Source organism: Equus przewalskii, chromosome 11 (assembly GCF_037783145.1).
Source record: "Equus przewalskii isolate Varuska chromosome 11, EquPr2, whole genome shotgun sequence".
NCBI classification, from domain to species: Eukaryota; Metazoa; Chordata; class Mammalia; order Perissodactyla; family Equidae; genus Equus; species Equus przewalskii.
Genome location: NC_091841.1, coordinates 33,416,485 through 33,433,445, shown reverse-complemented (window position 1 = coordinate 33,433,445; position 16,961 = coordinate 33,416,485). Strand labels below are relative to the sequence as shown.

Here is a 16,961-nt window from a genome sequence, read left to right as displayed (position 1 = left end):
AGGGGCCCTCTCTGGACCGTCTGCAACCACTCGCCCATCGGGAAGCAGCTGATCCTAGACCCCTGCACGACGGCGCACCCAGACCCCCGGCACTAAGGGAAGCACACCAGCACGGCGTCTTTGCCCAAGTTTATTAGGAAAGTAAAGAATTGAACAAAGGCTCGGAAAATAAATATCCGCAGAGAGGAATTAGGAAGCCGGAAAGCTCAGAGGGTCAGCAGGGCGATGAGGAGGACAGTGGAGGGCGGGGCCTGGGTGGCCGCGCCTGCCCTGCTCACCTCCTCCACGGAGGCGGGGCCGTGAGGCCAGAGCGCCGCACGCGGCTGGGGGTGCTGCCCTGGGGCGGCAGGAGCTCGCATGTGGTGTCCCGGCACAGGCAGCTCTCGATGTGAGTGTAGGTGTAGTCCAGCGAGCCACCGTGGGGACAGTCCAGCACCACCTTCCGCTGGCTCGTGCGCTGCTCCTTGCAGCAGGTGCACCTGTGGTCCAGGGCCTGGGCCTCGGCAGAGTACCTGGGGGAGGGCCACAGTGAGGAGCCACTCCCTCCTGGAGGGGGCAGCCTCCCCTTCCCCTCCCCCAACCCTGGCCACTCGTGGCCTGGGACTCACATGGCGAAGGTCCCGCATGACCCGGAGCAGTAGTTCATGGTCACCAACTTGCTGCAGCCGGCATGTGAAATTTCCTTGGTAACGGGGATGGTGGAGCAGGGGATCCTGGTCTCATTGCGAAGGATGCCTGGAGGTGAGGAAGTGGAGGCTCTGAGGCGGGGTCTCCACACTTCAAGGGGGCCCACCAGGTCTCCCTCACTGCTTCCTCTCCCGTCCCCAAGTGCACCTCGCCTGGCCCTCAGCTGCCCACCCTGGGCGCAAGCACCCACCTCGGCCACCCTCTAGCAAGCTGGGCACCCCCAGTGACACTCTCAAACTCCTCACTCTGCTGAGAGGGGCACAGAGGGGACAGGGCTCCCAGGGCACCATCCCCTCGTGCCTTCCTCCCCACAGGGCGGCCTGGGTTTAGCCCACCCACCAGGCCCTGCCTCGGACCCCGGGAGCAGCCCACCGAGCGTTCTGTACTCACACTTCCTGCAGCAGCCGTTGGGCATGAGCGTGATGGAGCCCTGGAGGAAAGGAGGATGAGCATGCGCCCCCGACCTTCCCCCACCTCTGAGCACCCCCTCAGGCAACAGGCGTGGGAAGGGGCAGTTTCTGCAGAACGGGCTAAGGCCAGAGGCCACTGTCCCAGCACTGGGGCTTCAGCCCCACGGTAAAATAGGGGACACCCACTCCCCGGGCTCACTCACCGGGAGGCAGGCGCTGGCGTCAAATTCCGGGCAGGTGATGTTGGAGATGGACGAGATGAACTGGTTGTGGATTTTCATGCAGCTGAAGAAGGTGCAGTTGTTGGTGGGGTCCCTCTTTACGTCCCCGGGCTGTGGGGCAGAGGACAGCATGGTGAGGGCCCGCAGGAGGCCCACCCTCGGAGGCCCACCCAGAAAGACAGACTGGAAACACCTGGAAGGTGCCTGACCAGCCAGCCAAGTGCAGCTTCTCAGGCAGGAGGCCCAGCCTGCAGGCCCAGAGTCACTGGGCAGGTGACACCCAGGAAGGGCCCAGGGGCAGCCACCAGCCTGTAGTCCACAGACGCGTCCTCGTCCTAAACCCCAGAACTCATGGAGGTGACCTTTTCTGGAAAAACGGTCTTTGCAGCCATACTTAAGATCTCGAGATGAGATCCTCCTGGACTACTGGAGGGGGCCCAAAATCCAATGACAAGTGTCCTTGTAAGACACAGAGAGACAGAGGAGAGGGTCGTGTGAGGACAGGCAGAGACTAGAGTGTTGCAGCCACAAGCCCAGGAAGGCCTGGAGCCCAGAAGCTGGAAGAGGCAGGAAGGACCCTCCCTGGGCCAGAGGGAGCGCCGCCCTGCCCACACCTGGGCCTCAGACTCCAGCCTCCAGGATGGGGCGGGGTGGGGGTGGGGGAATCCTGCCTGTTGTTTCAGCCCCCAGTCTGTGGTCCCTTCTAGCAGCCACCCAGGACAGTGGCACAGAGGACTCAGCCAGGGGCAGCGGGAGTTGTCCCAGGCCATGCCCTCAGACCCAGGCCGACCCTTCCGCGACGTGAGCAGCCCTGAGCAGGGGACTCGCGCACCTTCAGGATGTACTGCCCGCTGGGCTGGTTGATGATGCAGTGGGTCTGCTCACACTTCATGCAGCACTCCCCAGGGGCCTCCACGAGCCCATAGCCCTACGAGACATGGGGTTCAGGTTGGCGAGGGAAAGAAGACAGGAGCTGTTGGGGCCATAACCCCACTCCTCGAGGGAAGCGACAGGGTGGCGGCTGCTTACGGGGCTGCAGGACGTGCTGCAGGGCACGTGGGTGCAGGAGATGACGTTGAGCTGCGTGGTGCTGTTCCTGCTGCCGGTGCACACGCAGTCCTGGCACTTGGAGGAGTAAACTGGAGAGCCGGGCTGAGGGCACAGGGAGGGGTGAGTGAGGCTGGGCACCCTCCACGCCTCCCACCCGCCTCGGGGAGTGCAGCTCCCATCCCAGAAGGCTCCAAGGGTGGGAGAGAGGAGCTGGTTGCCCCGGGCATGGCTCGCACAGCAGAGTTCCCAGAATGGGCCCTCACCCGCATCCCACCCGGCCAGAGAGCCAGCCCAGGACCCCACCACTCCTCCCCTGCCTCCACCTCCCATTGGCCCAGCCCAGGGCTCACCTGGTACTCAGCATTCCCGACAACACACACGTTCTTGGGCACTGGGGAGAAAGAACGGGGGAGGCAGTCAGACTGCCCTGCTGGGCCCAAGGACACGCACAGCCAGTGGACGGGGTGGGAGCTCAGGGCCTGGGGGTGGGGGGGAGGTGCATCGGCCATGCAGAATGAGTCCCTCAGGAGGGAGCCACTTCACCACATGGCCTCACTCAAGCCACAGTCAGCCCCAGCCCCAGGGCCTCCTCCTGCCCTGGCCCCCGGGCCCCACTCACCACACGAGTAGTGGGGGCAGCACCTTCCCGGCACCATCTCGCTCTTCAGCCCGAATCCCAGCGAACACACAGGGGGCTTCTCCCTGCACAGGCTGGCATTGCACTCTGAAGAGGGGAGGAAACACGGTAATGAGCATGGCTCCTTGAAGGCTGCGCCCCGCCACTACCCGCAGTGCAGGGTCAGGACTTGGGCATCTGCAGGTGACGAGCATGAGCAGCAGGCCCATCACAGCCTCCTCCTCCAACACCCACTCTCAGTGGGACACACCCTGCGGCCGCTGCTCCCCAGCTCCCCAGGGAGGTGAAATCACCACGGAGAATTTACACGGTGAATCCGGGGGCCCTAGGAGGGGACAGGTGCCCTGGGGCCCAGGCTCAGCTCCCCTCCCCCGGGGCGTGGCCTTACTGCAGGAGGTGATGGTGCAGCAGGTGTCGTCGGGGTTGACCTCCGTGACCAGGTAGGTGCCGTCCTCCTTGCACTCAGGCAGGGGCTTCTGGCTGCACTTCCTGGGCTGACAGATGATGCCTCTTCCACCCTCCAGGCAGATGCAGTTCTTACAGTCGAACTCAAAGCGCTCCCCAAACTGCAGGAGGAAGGGGGTGAGCAGGGAGAAGAGCGGGCGGCCTCGCCACGGGCCGGGGCTGCGGGAAAACCTGTGCCCTCCCACCTCTGAGCACACGGGGCAGGTTCTGACCCAGGACAAAGGCACTCATTTAGGGCCAGGCCATTAATATCTCAATCGTGACCTGCTCACCAGCATTTGCCTACAACACGTGGGCCTGGCTCAGGGCAGACACACCACAGGTGTCTAGAGGGTTGGTGAAGCATGGAACTAAGGAATCAACCATGGGTGGGAGACACGACAGTGCAGTGGCAGGATATCATCTCGGTTCCAGACAGCATCACATGAGCAATGGGTGGGTGTTGTGGACGGGTGGAGGATATGTTGATGGAGGGATGGATGGAAGGGGTGGAGGGACAGACAGAGAGATGGGGGGATGGAAGGATGGAAGACAGAGGGACAGACGAGATGGATGGATGGAAGGATGGAGGGACAGACAAAGAAGGAGGGATGGAACAATGGAGGGACAGATGGATGGGTGGATGGATGGAAGGAGGGACAGACAGATGGAGAGATGGAGGGATGGATGGACAGACAGAGAGGAGGGGGATGGAAGGATGGATAGATGGACAGAAGATGGGATGGATAGGGGGGGACAGGGCAACAGATGGATGGATGGGTGCATATCGTGCTAGCTCAGCCTTCCAGGACTTAAATGCCTCATTACTCAGTCTTTGAGGCTCCCAGGTTCTCGTGTCCACCCCACCCCACCCCCACAAAATTCAGGATTTGTGGGAGAATCCCGCCCCAGCACCAAGGAGGAGGGCCGACCTTTCTGGGCACGTCATCAGGTCCCACACAGCCTAGGAGGAGAGAGGAAAGGAATCCTGTCAGCAGAGTCCCGGTGCCACAGGAGCCAGGCTCAGCCTCTCGGAGACAGGAGGGAGGCACCGAGAGCAGGCAACGTACCGCAGAACTCCACGCAGACATCAAAGCCGGGGGCGTAGCTGGTGGTGCCCTCGGGGCAGAAGCAGCCTTCCACTACGCCTGTGTCGTTCAACGGCAGCGAGGAGCTGGAGGGGTGGGGGGCTTCGTGAGATGGGGGTGTGGACGGGCTGGGGAGCGGGCATGCTGGAGCACCATGCTCAGATAGTACCGCCCAGGGACCGAGCCCACCGTCCCGCACGTCTCCCAGCGACTGACCTGGACCCACAAGTGGGCTCCTCGGCAGGACCGCAGGCCCGGTACTCCCTGTGAGACGGGCACGTCACCGCTGTGGGAGGGAGGCAGCAGTCAGAGGGGCCGGAGATGTCAGAGGAGCCTGTGCCTATCCCCCTGCCCCCCGACCAGTGACAGTCCTGCCCAGCCCCTCCCACAAAGGACCCACCCTCCCACACTGGCTGAGGGTGGCCAGCTGCCCGCTGCTGCCCGCCTTGGTCCCCGATGCTGTCCCGAGCCGGGAGGCTGGTGCCCAGTGGTGCTTAGCAAGGCTGGCAGTCCGTCCAGTGCCCCCAGCCCCTCCAGCCTGCCCTCCTTCCCCACCCAAAGGTCCAGCCTGTCTCCATGGGGGCCTGGCCACCCCACCCTGGTCTGGCTTCAGGCTGGTACAGTGCCCTCCAGAGTCCAGACTCCCCAGCCGTTCTTCAGCAACCCCGCCCAGGGGCTGGAGCAGGTGAGCACTTACGGCAGGCCCCCTGGGTGCGGTTCCGCCAGTCAATGCAGACGCCCTCGTGGGCACAGAGGGCAGCATAGGTCTGCAGGCTGGCACACTCCATGCCCGAGTTGGGCACCAAACAGCTATCGAACACGCAGGCATCGTAGTAGTGTTGGGGGGGCACCAGGGCGTGGCACTTGGCAAACAAGCTGTTGGGGAGGGGTGTGGGTCACGCTTCAGCCGGTGCCACCAGGCTCTCTCACTGCCCGCCACCCAGCCCCTCTGCCTGGGCTGCCCTCCTGGAGCTCAGCCTGTATCCCACCAAGGGAGCCGGCACAGTGGCCCAAGGATGAGGCCGTGGGGCCAGCCTCTCAGAGATGGAGGCTCCACATCTAAATGGCCACCAGGTCCCAGGATCCCACCTCCAGCAACCCTGGCAGAGGGCCACCCAGCCTTGACTTGCATACCTCTGGGCACGAGGCGCTCGCTCCCATGGATGCCAGCTTTGAGGGTGCCCCCTCTCTGTCTACACCCCAATCTGCCTCCCTGGTTCAGCCCTGAATGCTAGCTGCGTCCTGGGTCCACTGGTCTACCCCAGGCTTCAAGTTCAGCCTATCCTGCACCTCCCAGGAGGCAGGAGAGATTCGAGAATCAAAAGAGGCAGGGGGGTGTCTGATGAAGCAGCTCGGCCCCATAGAAATGAGGAGCCCGAGCCCTAAGGCCCTCGCCTTCCCAGCCCCACACCAGGACCCCAGCCTCGTCTCCTCTGTGCAGACAGGGCCCGGGGGTGGGGGGTGCACAGAGAGGCGAGGCTGCTCCCTGAGTCTCTGCAGCTCTCTAGTGACGAGGCCACAGACTGGCCGGGAGCAGGGTCACCTGTCCTTGATGAGCTCACAGAGGGAAGAATCACAGTCCTTGGGTGTGGTGGTGCTGCTGCCCACTGGCGTCGTGGTGGCCGGGCGTGGGCTGGTGAAGCTGGAGTGGGGACAGTGCGGCTTGGAGGGGTCGTCCACCACCCACTGGTCAGCTGCGACCTCGCAGTTGGAGATGACCTCCCCACTGGGCAGCACGCAGTCATCCGAGGTGTTGTTGGTGCACGTGCCTGGGTTGGCGAGAAGGGCCAGGTTGTCCAGCAGACCCGGTGAGCGCCTGGGACCCCTCCCCTCCTCCTCCCCAGGTCCTCTGGGGACCAGCTGGCCAGCGCCGAGGGCACAGACTAGACTAGACTCCTATTGGTGTCCCACAGGGGCCAAAACCGGGATGACGGCCATGGGGGCTCCAAGCAGAGGAGGAGGACCTCATCCAGGCTGGCAGGTGCCCACTCCCCGCTGGCCTCCCGGGGCAGGGCGCAGGAGCCGCAGGGGGCAGGAACTCACCACACTGGCCCTTGGTGTTGTTGCCAAACAGGCGGTAGGGCAGCCTGATGGAGAAGGAGAGGCCGTCGTAGGAGATGAGGGCGCCCAGCTCGGGGATGTCCACCACGTACTTGAAGCCGGACTCATACACCTGCAGCCCGAACTTCTTGTAGGGCAGCGCCACGGACTGCTCGTTGACCTGCACCTGTGGCCGACACACCTGGGGTCAGAGGGCCAGCCTGGCAGAAGCTACCCACTCAGCGGGAGGCCTGCCCTTCCCTGGCAACCAGGACAAAGGAGCCTTAAGTACGTGAGGGAGGGGGCGGGTAGGCAGCACCTTCAGAGAGCGCCTGGGGCCACAGCACCCTCCTCATCACACCATGTGGTGGTGGGTGCTACCCTTTCTCAATTCCTTTTCAGTGCACTAAGCAGACTTGTCCAGGCTGGTCCCAGGGGTGAGGACCCCTAGACTCTGGGCTCCGAGCAGAGGGTGGGGCTCCCCTGGCCATGGGAGCCAACCACTCCATGCGGTGTGTGCACCTGTGCTTGGGGAGGGGGCTTCTGCCTCAGACGCCTGTGCTCAGGGCGGGTGGTGGGGTCAGGAGAGGGGAGGTTGAGGGGTCCCTGACGCCCCTGGTGGCCCTGTGAGAAGGGCCGCATGTGTCCCATGAGCACTGACCCCCTCCCAGCCCAGCTCTGGGGTTGCAGCCCAGCCCCCGCCAAGGGAGGGAGCCGTATGGATGCCCCGCCGTGGCCATGGGTCCTGCCAGCATACCTGCACCTTCAGGGGCAGCATCTGCACCGTCCTGAGCTGGACCTCCTGGCTCTCGTGGCGCACGATGAGTGTGCGGGGGCAGGACACTCGGTCGGTGACATCGCAGTGGTAGTTGTCGATGTAGACCCCGAAGTTGTCCACGGTGGGGTTGACCTCCTCCACCAGCACGTACGTGCAGTTGCCCTGGTAGCTGTAGTAGAGCCCGTCGAAGGTGGTGTAGTGCGGGTCCCCCCAGCCCGTGCAGTAGCCTGTGGAGGGAGCCCGGGTGAGCCGGGGGCAGAGGGAGGGTGGGACCAGGGGGGAGGGGACAGGATGCAGTCAGGAGCTCAGGGAGGGTGAGAAGAGCAGGGAGGATCCTAGGGACACGGAAAGTCTGGTCTGGGACAGGCGGGGCATCCGGGCTGGGGAGATGGGGGTCAGCTTCGTCCGGCCCCCACAAGGCATCTCCCCACACAGCCCTCAGCGGCCGTTCCTTCTGCAGGACGGGGCCTGGCTTTGGAGCCAGAAGGTCCAGGTTCAAACTCCAGCTCTGCCCCTCTAACCGCGAAGGTGCCCGCCCTCCACCAGGCATGCCCCACCCCTGCCCAGCCCTGGGAAGTCCCTCTGGAGGTGTGCTTGGCCCTTGGTGAGCTCGGCTGACAAGGCCATCACGTTCAACCTGGGGTCTGCACCGGGGGACCTCAGTCCACACAGCCCCCGCCCACGGAAGGGAGGAGGTGGGGAGGGTCCAGCCACAGCGCGGGCTTACAGTCGCACTCCCAGTGCCAGCAGCAGCCGTCGGGGTCCGGGACGCGCACGGGCGTGAGGTTGTTGGAGCAGGTGGGCATGGGTGGGGGCTCACACTCCACGTGCACGATCTCCACCGTGTTGTCGTGCTTGCAAGTGGCCATGATGCAGTCGCAGAGCCACCACGTCTCGTTCTCCTGAGGGCGGGGAGGGCGCAGGGTCAGGGGGACAGGCCCCACCACCCGGCCCACGCAGGACACTGCTTGTGAGGCCCCAGGGTGAGCACCTAAGAGCCCTCCCCAGGAGGCTGGAGGCCAAGGGCCGCCCCATCAGGGAGGCGGCTTCAAGGCCACTGTGCTGCAGCAAGAGCACAGCACTGTGCTCCTTGTGGGTGAGACGGCGGGTGCCCCAGCAGACCCCACTGTCGGAAAGGCAGCTTGGAGCCATGGCCTTACTGGGGATGGTGCGGGGCATGGGGGACAGAGGCATCTCGGGTGACCAGCAGGAAGGCAGCGCCTGGGGCATTGAAGGCCTGGACAGTGGGGACACAGCTGCCCACAGCCCACTGACCTTTCTGGGAGGATCAAAGTCGGGGCACTCATACACAGGGAGCGTGGTGGTGGTCAGCGTGCTTGATGTTGTGGACGGCGTGGGCGTTGGCGTGGGTGTGCTGGGCGTTGGGGAGGGGGTGGACGGGCAGGACCAGTTGAAGAATTGCCAGGAGCAGTTCAGCGAGCAGTTCACGTAGTAGCAGGTGTCTCCATACGTGCCGTTGTACACCACCTCGCCTGCAGGGGGAGAGACCAGTGCCTACGCCATCCAGGCAGGGCTGGCCGCCAGTGTGCACAGGCGGGTCCCCACCCAGGCCACCAGAGGGGAGCCCACCACCCCCTCTCCCCCTGACTCATGGCTGCAGCAAGGTGGGGCTGGCCACGGAATCAGCTCCCCCCACGCAGCACCCAGCTTCCCAAGCGAGCTCCTGGTTTAGACCTGAAACCCGGCTTCTACCCCTGGAAAAACAGAGCCCAAAGTCCCACTAGGCTTTACCGTCTGAGAGTTGGAGGGAACAGCCTGCCTACCTGGGGCATAGTACGTATCATTCAGAAAACAGCATTCGACATTGGTGGCACTGGTGATCGAGCTGGTGGTATTGCTGCTGCTCGGGGTGCTGAGTGGGGTCAGGGTAGGGGTGGGCACACTGGTGGTCGAGGTGCTGGTGGTCTGTGGCGTGGTCGAGGTCGGGGTGCGCGTTCCCGTGGTGGTCGTTGAGACAGTCACAGGAGTGGGTGTGGAAGGGGATCCTAGGGTGGGCGAGGAGGGCCCGGCGGTGGTCCCGCTGGTGGGGGTGGTCTTTGAGGAGGTGGGACCTGACGTCTGCGTGCCTGTAAGAATGGAGGTGACGGGTGAGGGCTGATGGCAGCGGCTCATCATAGATGCACAGCTGGACAGTTCCCTTGGGGCGAGGTATGTGGCATGGAAAGACCCCATGTCCATTGCCCCAGCTCTTGGTCAGGGTGAGCAGGGCCACAAGCACGGTGTGGGCAAAGGGGAGGCCCACGTGGGAGGAGCGCCTGCCCCTGGGCAGCAGCAGTGCTCGCCCCCCTGGCCGGAGGGGTTGTCACGGGCCACTGGCCCATCCGAGGACACTGACCAGCTGCCCTCCGAAGCCCCAGTGATGAGGCGCAGGCAGAAGAGGAGGATGGAGGGAGGGTCTCCCGGGGCACCTGCCTGGCAGCCTCTGCCCCCCCACCTGGCTCTGGCCCCATGTGCCTCAGTGGGCTCCCCTGGTGATGGTTTTGCCCATGTTGCCCATCACACAGGTGTGAGTTGAGGGAGGTGGGCCGCAAGCAGCTGTCCTAAGGAAGGAGGTTCTGTGGGGGCAAGTGGGCAGCCTTCAGGTCAGCCGCCCACACACAGGCCAATGGTAAGCGGCACACTGAACGCTCGGTGGCCAGGCTCCACTGGTAAGGGAGGCTCACCAAGCCCACTGGAACCTTCCTGGAGACCCTTCTCACAAGGCAGGGCAGGGGGCACCAGCTCAGGTCCAAGGAGCTTCAACTCTCTCCTGGGAATTGAGTGAGCTCTCCAGGTTGAGGAGGAAGCAACAGTGTGTGCCATGGGGGCTGTGTACCTGGAGTGGTGGTGGCAGGGCTTCCTGTTGTAGTGACCGTTGGTGTTGGGGGCCATGGTGTGCTGGATGTCTCCCCGATTGTTGGGGTGGCAGTCAGAGGCGTGGTTGATTCCGTGGAAAAGGGGGAGGTGGACGGAGATGTTGGAGGGGAGGAGGACTCAGGCGGTTTTGGTGTGGTGGTCTCACCCGTGGTTACTGTGCCTGTAGGGGTTGGGGTCTCCGTGCTTCTGGAGAGGATGCTGGGCGTTGAAGCTGGCGTCTCAGTGGTGGTAGTAGTGGTGGTGGTTGTGGTCTCTGTGATGGTGGGAGTGGGAGTGGTGGTCTCTGAGGTGGTGAGGATTGGGGTCGGGGTCTCTGTGGTGGTGGTGGTGATGGTAGGGATTGAGGTTGGGGTCTCCGTGGTGGTGGTGGTGGTAATGGTGGGGGTTGGGGTTCCTGACATAGTGGTTATAGTAGGGGCTGTAGTCTCTGTGGTCGTGGTGGTGGGCGTCAGGGTGGAGGTCCTTGGGGTGGTGCCCGTGGTGGGTGTTGTGGTCTCTGTGGTGGTGATGGTAGGGGTCACAGTGGAGGTCTCAGTGGTGGTAGGAGACGATGTGGAGAAACACAACCCACAGCAGTAGACGTTGATCTCATAGTTGAGGCAGTAAGGCATGGGGAAGGGTCCCCCTGGCTTCTGGTCTTGGTTTTTGCACACCAGTCCAACTGACGTGTCGCAGACCACCGTTTGTCCAAGCTGTTCGTTGGGAACGTCAGTATGGTTAGTGGATCTGCAGGAGATGTTGGCCGCCCAGCCTCTTCCACAGACATCTCCGATGGGTTCAATGTCTGCACCTTGTTCGGTAACATTTGGTTTACCAGAATCCAGCCAGCCAGTCCATTGGCAGTCATCCTCACACACAGTGCTGATAGAGCTCGTGGGCACGGTGGTCATCGTGGTGGGGGTTGGTGTTGGGGTCTCTGTGCTGATGGTGGTGATGATGGCGGAGGTAGGAGTTGAGGTCCTTGAGGTGGTGCTCGTGATGGGCGTTTTGGTCTCTGTGGGGATGGTGGTGATGATGGTGGGGGTCGGAGTTGGGGTCTCAGTGGTGGTGGTGCTAGGAGTCATGGTTGTTGGCCCTGGGCTGGCGGTCGTGGTGGAGGCTGTGTTCTCTGTGGTTGTGGTGCTGGCAGTGGGGGTTGTTGTCCTTGGGGTAGTGGTCATGGTGGGAGTTGTGGTCTGTGTGGTGGTGGTGCTGGGGGCCAGGGTTGTTGTCCCTGGGGTGATGGTGGGGGTCGGGGTTGAGGTCTCAGTGATGCTGGTGCTGGGGGACAGGGTTGTTGTCCCTGGGGTGGTGATGGTGGTGATGGTGGGGGTCGGGCTTGGGGTCTCAGTAATGCTGGTACTGGCAGTCAGGGTTGTTGGCCCTGAGGTGGTGGTGGTGGTGCTAGTTGTGGTCCCTGTGGTGGTGGTGGTGATGGTGGGAGTCAGAGTTGGAGTCCCTGGGGTGCTGGTCGTGATGGGGGTTGTGGTCTCTGTCCCAGTGGTGGTGGTAGTGGTGATGGTGGGGGTTGGGGTTGAGGCCCCTGAGGTGGTGCTTGTGGTGGGTGTTGTGGTCTCTGTGGTGGTAGTGGTGGTGATGGTGGGGGTCAGAGTTGAGGATCCTGGGATGGTGGTCATAGTAAGGGTTGTAGTCTCTCTGGTCGTGGTGGTGGGCGTCGGGGTGGCGGTCAATGGGGTAGTGCTGGTGGTGGGTGTTGTGGTCTCTGTGGTGGTGGTGGTGGTGATGGTCGTGGTCCGGGTTGAGGTCTCTGGGGTCGTGGGGGAAGGTGTGGAGAGACACAACCCACAGCAGTAGACGTTGATCTCATAGTTGAGGCAGTAAGGCATGGGGATGACTCCCCCAGGCTTCTGGTCTTGGTTTTTGCACACCAGTCCAACTGACGTGTCGCAAACCACCGTTTGTTCAAGCTGTTCGATGGGATGGTTTGGATACATATGGGCTCTGCAGGAGATGTTGGCCACCCAGCCTCTTCCACAGACATCTCCGATGGGTTCAATGTCTGCACCTTGTTCGGTAACATTTGGTTTACCAGAATCCAGCCAGCCAGTCCATTGGCAGTCATCCTCACACACAGTGCTGATAGAGCTCGTGGGCACGGTGGTCATCGTGGTGGGGGTTGGTGTTGGGGTCTCTGTGCTGATGGTGGTGATGATGGCGGAGGTAGGAGTTGAGGTCCTTGAGGTGGTGCTCGTGATGGGCGTTTTGGTCTCTGTGGGGATGGTGGTGATGATGGTGGGGGTCGGAGTTGGGGTCTCAGTGGTGGTGGTGCTAGGAGTCATGGTTGTTGGCCCTGGGCTGGCGGTCGTGGTGGAGGCTGTGTTCTCTGTGGTTGTGGTGCTGGCAGTGGGGGTTGTTGTCCTTGGGGTAGTGGTCATGGTGGGAGTTGTGGTCTGTGTGGTGGTGGTGCTGGGGGCCAGGGTTGTTGTCCCTGGGGTGATGGTGGGGGTCGGGGTTGAGGTCTCAGTGATGCTGGTGCTGGGGGACAGGGTTGTTGTCCCTGGGGTGGTGATGGTGGTGATGGTGGGGGTCGGGCTTGGGGTCTCAGTAATGCTGGTACTGGCAGTCAGGGTTGTTGGCCCTGAGGTGGTGGTGGTGGTGCTAGTTGTGGTCCCTGTGGTGGTGGTGGTGATGGTGGGAGTCAGAGTTGGAGTCCCTGGGGTGCTGGTCGTGATGGGGGTTGTGGTCTCTGTCCCAGTGGTGGTGGTAGTGGTGATGGTGGGGGTTGGGGTTGAGGCCCCTGAGGTGGTGCTTGTGGTGGGTGTTGTGGTCTCTGTGGTGGTGGTGGTGGTGATGGTCGTGGTCCGGGTTGAGGTCTCTGGGGTCGTGGGGGAAGGTGTGGAGAGACACAACCCACAGCAGTAGACGTTGATCTCATAGTTGAGGCAGTAAGGCATGGGGATGACTCCCCCAGGCTTCTGGTCTTGGTTTTTGCACACCAGTCCAACTGACGTGTCGCAAACCACCGTTTGTTCAAGCTGTTCGATGGGATGGTTTGGATACATATGGGCTCTGCAGGAGATGTTGGCCACCCAGCCTCTTCCACAGACATCTCCGATGGGTTCAATGTCTGCACCTTGTTCGGTAACATTTGGTTTACCAGAATCCAGCCAGCCAGTCCATTGGCAGTCATCCTCACACACAGTGCTGATAGAGCTCGTGGGCACGGTGGTCATCGTGGAGGGGGTTGGTGTTGGGGTCTCTGTGCTGATGGTGGTGATGATGGCGGAGGTAGGAGTTGAGGTCCTTGAGGTGGTGCTCGTGATGGGCGTTTTGGTCTCTGTGGGGATGGTGGTGATGATGGTGGGGGTCGGAGTTGGGGTCTCAGTGGTGGTGGTGCTAGGAGTCATGGTTGTTGGCCCTGGGCTGGCGGTCGTGGTGGAGGCTGTGTTCTCTGTGGTTGTGGTGCTGGCAGTGGGGGTTGTTGTCCTTGGGGTAGTGGTCATGGTGGGAGTTGTGGTCTGTGTGGTGGTGGTGCTGGGGGCCAGGGTTGTTGTCCCTGGGGTGATGGTGGGGGTCGGGGTTGAGGTCTCAGTGATGCTGGTGCTGGGGGACAGGGTTGTTGTCCCTGGGGTGGTGATGGTGGTGATGGTGGGGGTCGGGCTTGGGGTCTCAGTAATGCTGGTACTGGCAGTCAGGGTTGTTGGCCCTGAGGTGGTGGTGGTGGTGCTAGTTGTGGTCCCTGTGGTGGTGGTGGTGATGGTGGGAGTCAGAGTTGGAGTCCCTGGGGTGCTGGTCGTGATGGGGGTTGTGGTCTCTGTCCCAGTGGTGGTGGTAGTGGTGATGGTGGGGGTTGGGGTTGAGGCCCCTGAGGTGGTGCTTGTGGTGGGTGTTGTGGTCTCTGTGGTGGTAGTGGTGGTGATGGTGGGGGTCAGAGTTGAGGATCCTGGGATGGTGGTCATAGTAAGGGTTGTAGTCTCTCTGGTCGTGGTGGTGGGCGTCGGGGTGGCGGTCAATGGGGTAGTGCTGGTGGTGGGTGTTGTGGTCTCTGTGGTGGTGGTGGTGGTGATGGTCGTGGTCCGGGTTGAGGTCTCTGGGGTCGTGGGGGAAGGTGTGGAGAGACACAACCCACAGCAGTAGACGTTGATCTCATAGTTGAGGCAGTAAGGCATGGGGATGACTCCCCCAGGCTTCTGGTCTTGGTTTTTGCACACCAGTCCAACTGACGTGTCGCAAACCACCGTTTGTTCAAGCTGTTCGATGGGATGGTTTGGATACATATGGGCTCTGCAGGAGATGTTGGCCACCCAGCCTCTTCCACAGACATCTCCGATGGGTTCAATGTCTGCACCTTGTTCGGTAACATTTGGTTTACCAGAATCCAGCCAGCCAGTCCATTGGCAGTCATCCTCACACACAGTGCTGATAGAGCTCGTGGGCACGGTGGTCATCGTGGTGGGGGTTGGTGTTGGGGTCTCTGTGCTGATGGTGGTGATGATGGCGGAGGTAGGAGTTGAGGTCCTTGAGGTGGTGCTCGTGATGGGCGTTTTGGTCTCTGTGGGGATGGTGGTGATGATGGTGGGGGTCGGAGTTGGGGTCTCAGTGGTGGTGGTGCTAGGAGTCATGGTTGTTGGCCCTGGGCTGGCGGTCGTGGTGGAGGCTGTGTTCTCTGTGGTTGTGGTGCTGGCAGTGGGGGTTGTTGTCCTTGGGGTAGTGGTCATGGTGGGAGTTGTGGTCTGTGTGGTGGTGGTGCTGGGGGCCAGGGTTGTTGTCCCTGGGGTGATGGTGGGGGTCGGGGTTGAGGTCTCAGTGATGCTGGTGCTGGGGGACAGGGTTGTTGTCCCTGGGGTGGTGATGGTGGTGATGGTGGGGGTCGGGCTTGGGGTCTCAGTAATGCTGGTACTGGCAGTCAGGGTTGTTGGCCCTGAGGTGGTGGTGGTGGTGCTAGTTGTGGTCCCTGTGGTGGTGGTGGTGATGGTGGGAGTCAGAGTTGGAGTCCCTGGGGTGCTGGTCGTGATGGGGGTTGTGGTCTCTGTCCCAGTGGTGGTGGTAGTGGTGATGGTGGGGGTTGGGGTTGAGGCCCCTGAGGTGGTGCTTGTGGTGGGTGTTGTGGTCTCTGTGGTGGTAGTGGTGGTGATGGTGGGGGTCAGAGTTGAGGATCCTGGGATGGTGGTCATAGTAAGGGTTGTAGTCTCTCTGGTCGTGGTGGTGGGCTTCGGGGTGGCGGTCAATGGGGTAGTGCTGGTGGTGGGTGTTGTGGTCTCTGTGGTGGTGGTGGTGCTGATGGTCGTGGTCCGGGTTGAGGTCTCTGGGGTCGTGGGGGAAGGTGTGGAGAGACACAACCCACAGCAGTAGACGTTGATCTCATAGTTGAGGCAGTAAGGCATGGGGATGACTCCCCCAGGCTTCTGGTCTTGGTTTTTGCACACCAGTCCAACTGACGTGTCGCAAACCACCGTTTGTTCAAGCTGTTCGATGGGATGGTTTGGATACATATGGGCTCTGCAGGAGATGTTGGCCACCCAGCCTCTTCCACAGACATCTCCGATGGGTTCAATGTCTGCACCTTGTTCGGTAACATTTGGTTTACCAGAATCCAGCCAGCCAGTCCATTGGCAGTCATCCTCACACACAGTGCTGATAGAGCTCGTGGGCACGGTGGTCATCGTGGTGGGGGTTGGTGTTGGGGTCTCTGTGCTGATGGTGGTGATGATGGCGGAGGTAGGAGTTGAGGTCCTTGAGGTGGTGCTCGTGATGGGCGTTTTGGTCTCTGTGGGGATGGTGGTGATGATGGTGGGGGTCGGAGTTGGGGTCTCAGTGGTGGTGGTGCTAGGAGTCATGGTTGTTGGCCCTGGGCTGGCGGTCGTGGTGGAGGCTGTGTTCTCTGTGGTTGTGGTGCTGGCAGTGGGGGTTGTTGTCCTTGGGGTAGTGGTCATGGTGGGAGTTGTGGTCTGTGTGGTGGTGGTGCTGGGGGCCAGGGTTGTTGTCCCTGGGGTGATGGTGGGGGTCGGGGTTGAGGTCTCAGTGATGCTGGTGCTGGGGGACAGGGTTGTTGTCCCTGGGGTGGTGATGGTGGTGATGGTGGGGGTCGGGCTTGGGGTCTCAGTAATGCTGGTACTGGCAGTCAGGGTTGTTGGCCCTGAGGTGGTGGTGGTGGTGCTAGTTGTGGTCCCTGTGGTGGTGGTGGTGATGGTGGGAGTCAGAGTTGGAGTCCCTGGGGTGCTGGTCGTGATGGGGGTTGTGGTCTCTGTCCCAGTGGTGGTGGTAGTGGTGATGGTGGGGGTTGGGGTTGAGGCCCCTGAGGTGGTGCTTGTGGTGGGTGTTGTGGTCTCTGTGGTGGTAGTGGTGGTGATGGTGGGGGTCAGAGTTGAGGATCCTGGGATGGTGGTCATAGTAAGGGTTGTAGTCTCTCTGGTCGTGGTGGTGGGCTTCGGGGTGGCGGTCAATGGGGTAGTGCTGGTGGTGGGTGTTGTGGTCTCTGTGGTGGTGGTGGTGCTGATGGTCGTGGTCCGGGTTGAGGTCTCTGGGGTCGTGGGGGAAGGTGTGGAGAGACACAACCCACAGCAGTAGACGTTGATCTCATAGTTGAGGCAGTAAGGCATGGGGATGACTCCCCCAGGCTTCTGGTCTTGGTTTTTGCACACCAGTCCAACTGACGTGTCGCAAACCACCGTTTGTTCAAGCTGTTCGATGGGATGGTTTGGATACATATGGGCTCTGCAGGAGATGTTGGCCACCCAGCCTCTTCCACAGACATCTCCGATGGGTTCGATGTCTGCACCTTGTTCGGTA

General features: G+C 62.0%; 1 protein-coding gene across 1 annotated transcript; it reads right to left on the bottom strand.

Moving 5' to 3' along the window:
* Nucleotides 1-114: 114 nt before the first annotated feature.
* On the bottom strand, nt 115-16,943 carry LOC103545326 (mucin-2-like). Its single transcript, XM_070564532.1, has 20 exons — nt 10,192-16,943; nt 9,140-9,442; nt 8,631-8,848; nt 8,083-8,257; nt 7,335-7,582; nt 6,581-6,764; nt 6,081-6,306; nt 5,235-5,413; nt 4,754-4,823; nt 4,520-4,623; nt 4,382-4,413; nt 3,394-3,571; nt 2,988-3,092; nt 2,719-2,759; nt 2,348-2,470; nt 2,151-2,246; nt 1,301-1,429; nt 1,078-1,117; nt 609-735; nt 115-512 (listed from the first exon to the last, which is right to left on the bottom strand). Exons 1-20 carry the CDS (start codon nt 16,877-16,879, stop codon nt 275-277), a joined length of 9,504 nt encoding a protein of 3,167 aa, XP_070420633.1. The 5' UTR covers nt 16,880-16,943; the 3' UTR covers nt 115-274.
* Nucleotides 16,944-16,961: the final 18 nt, after the last annotated feature.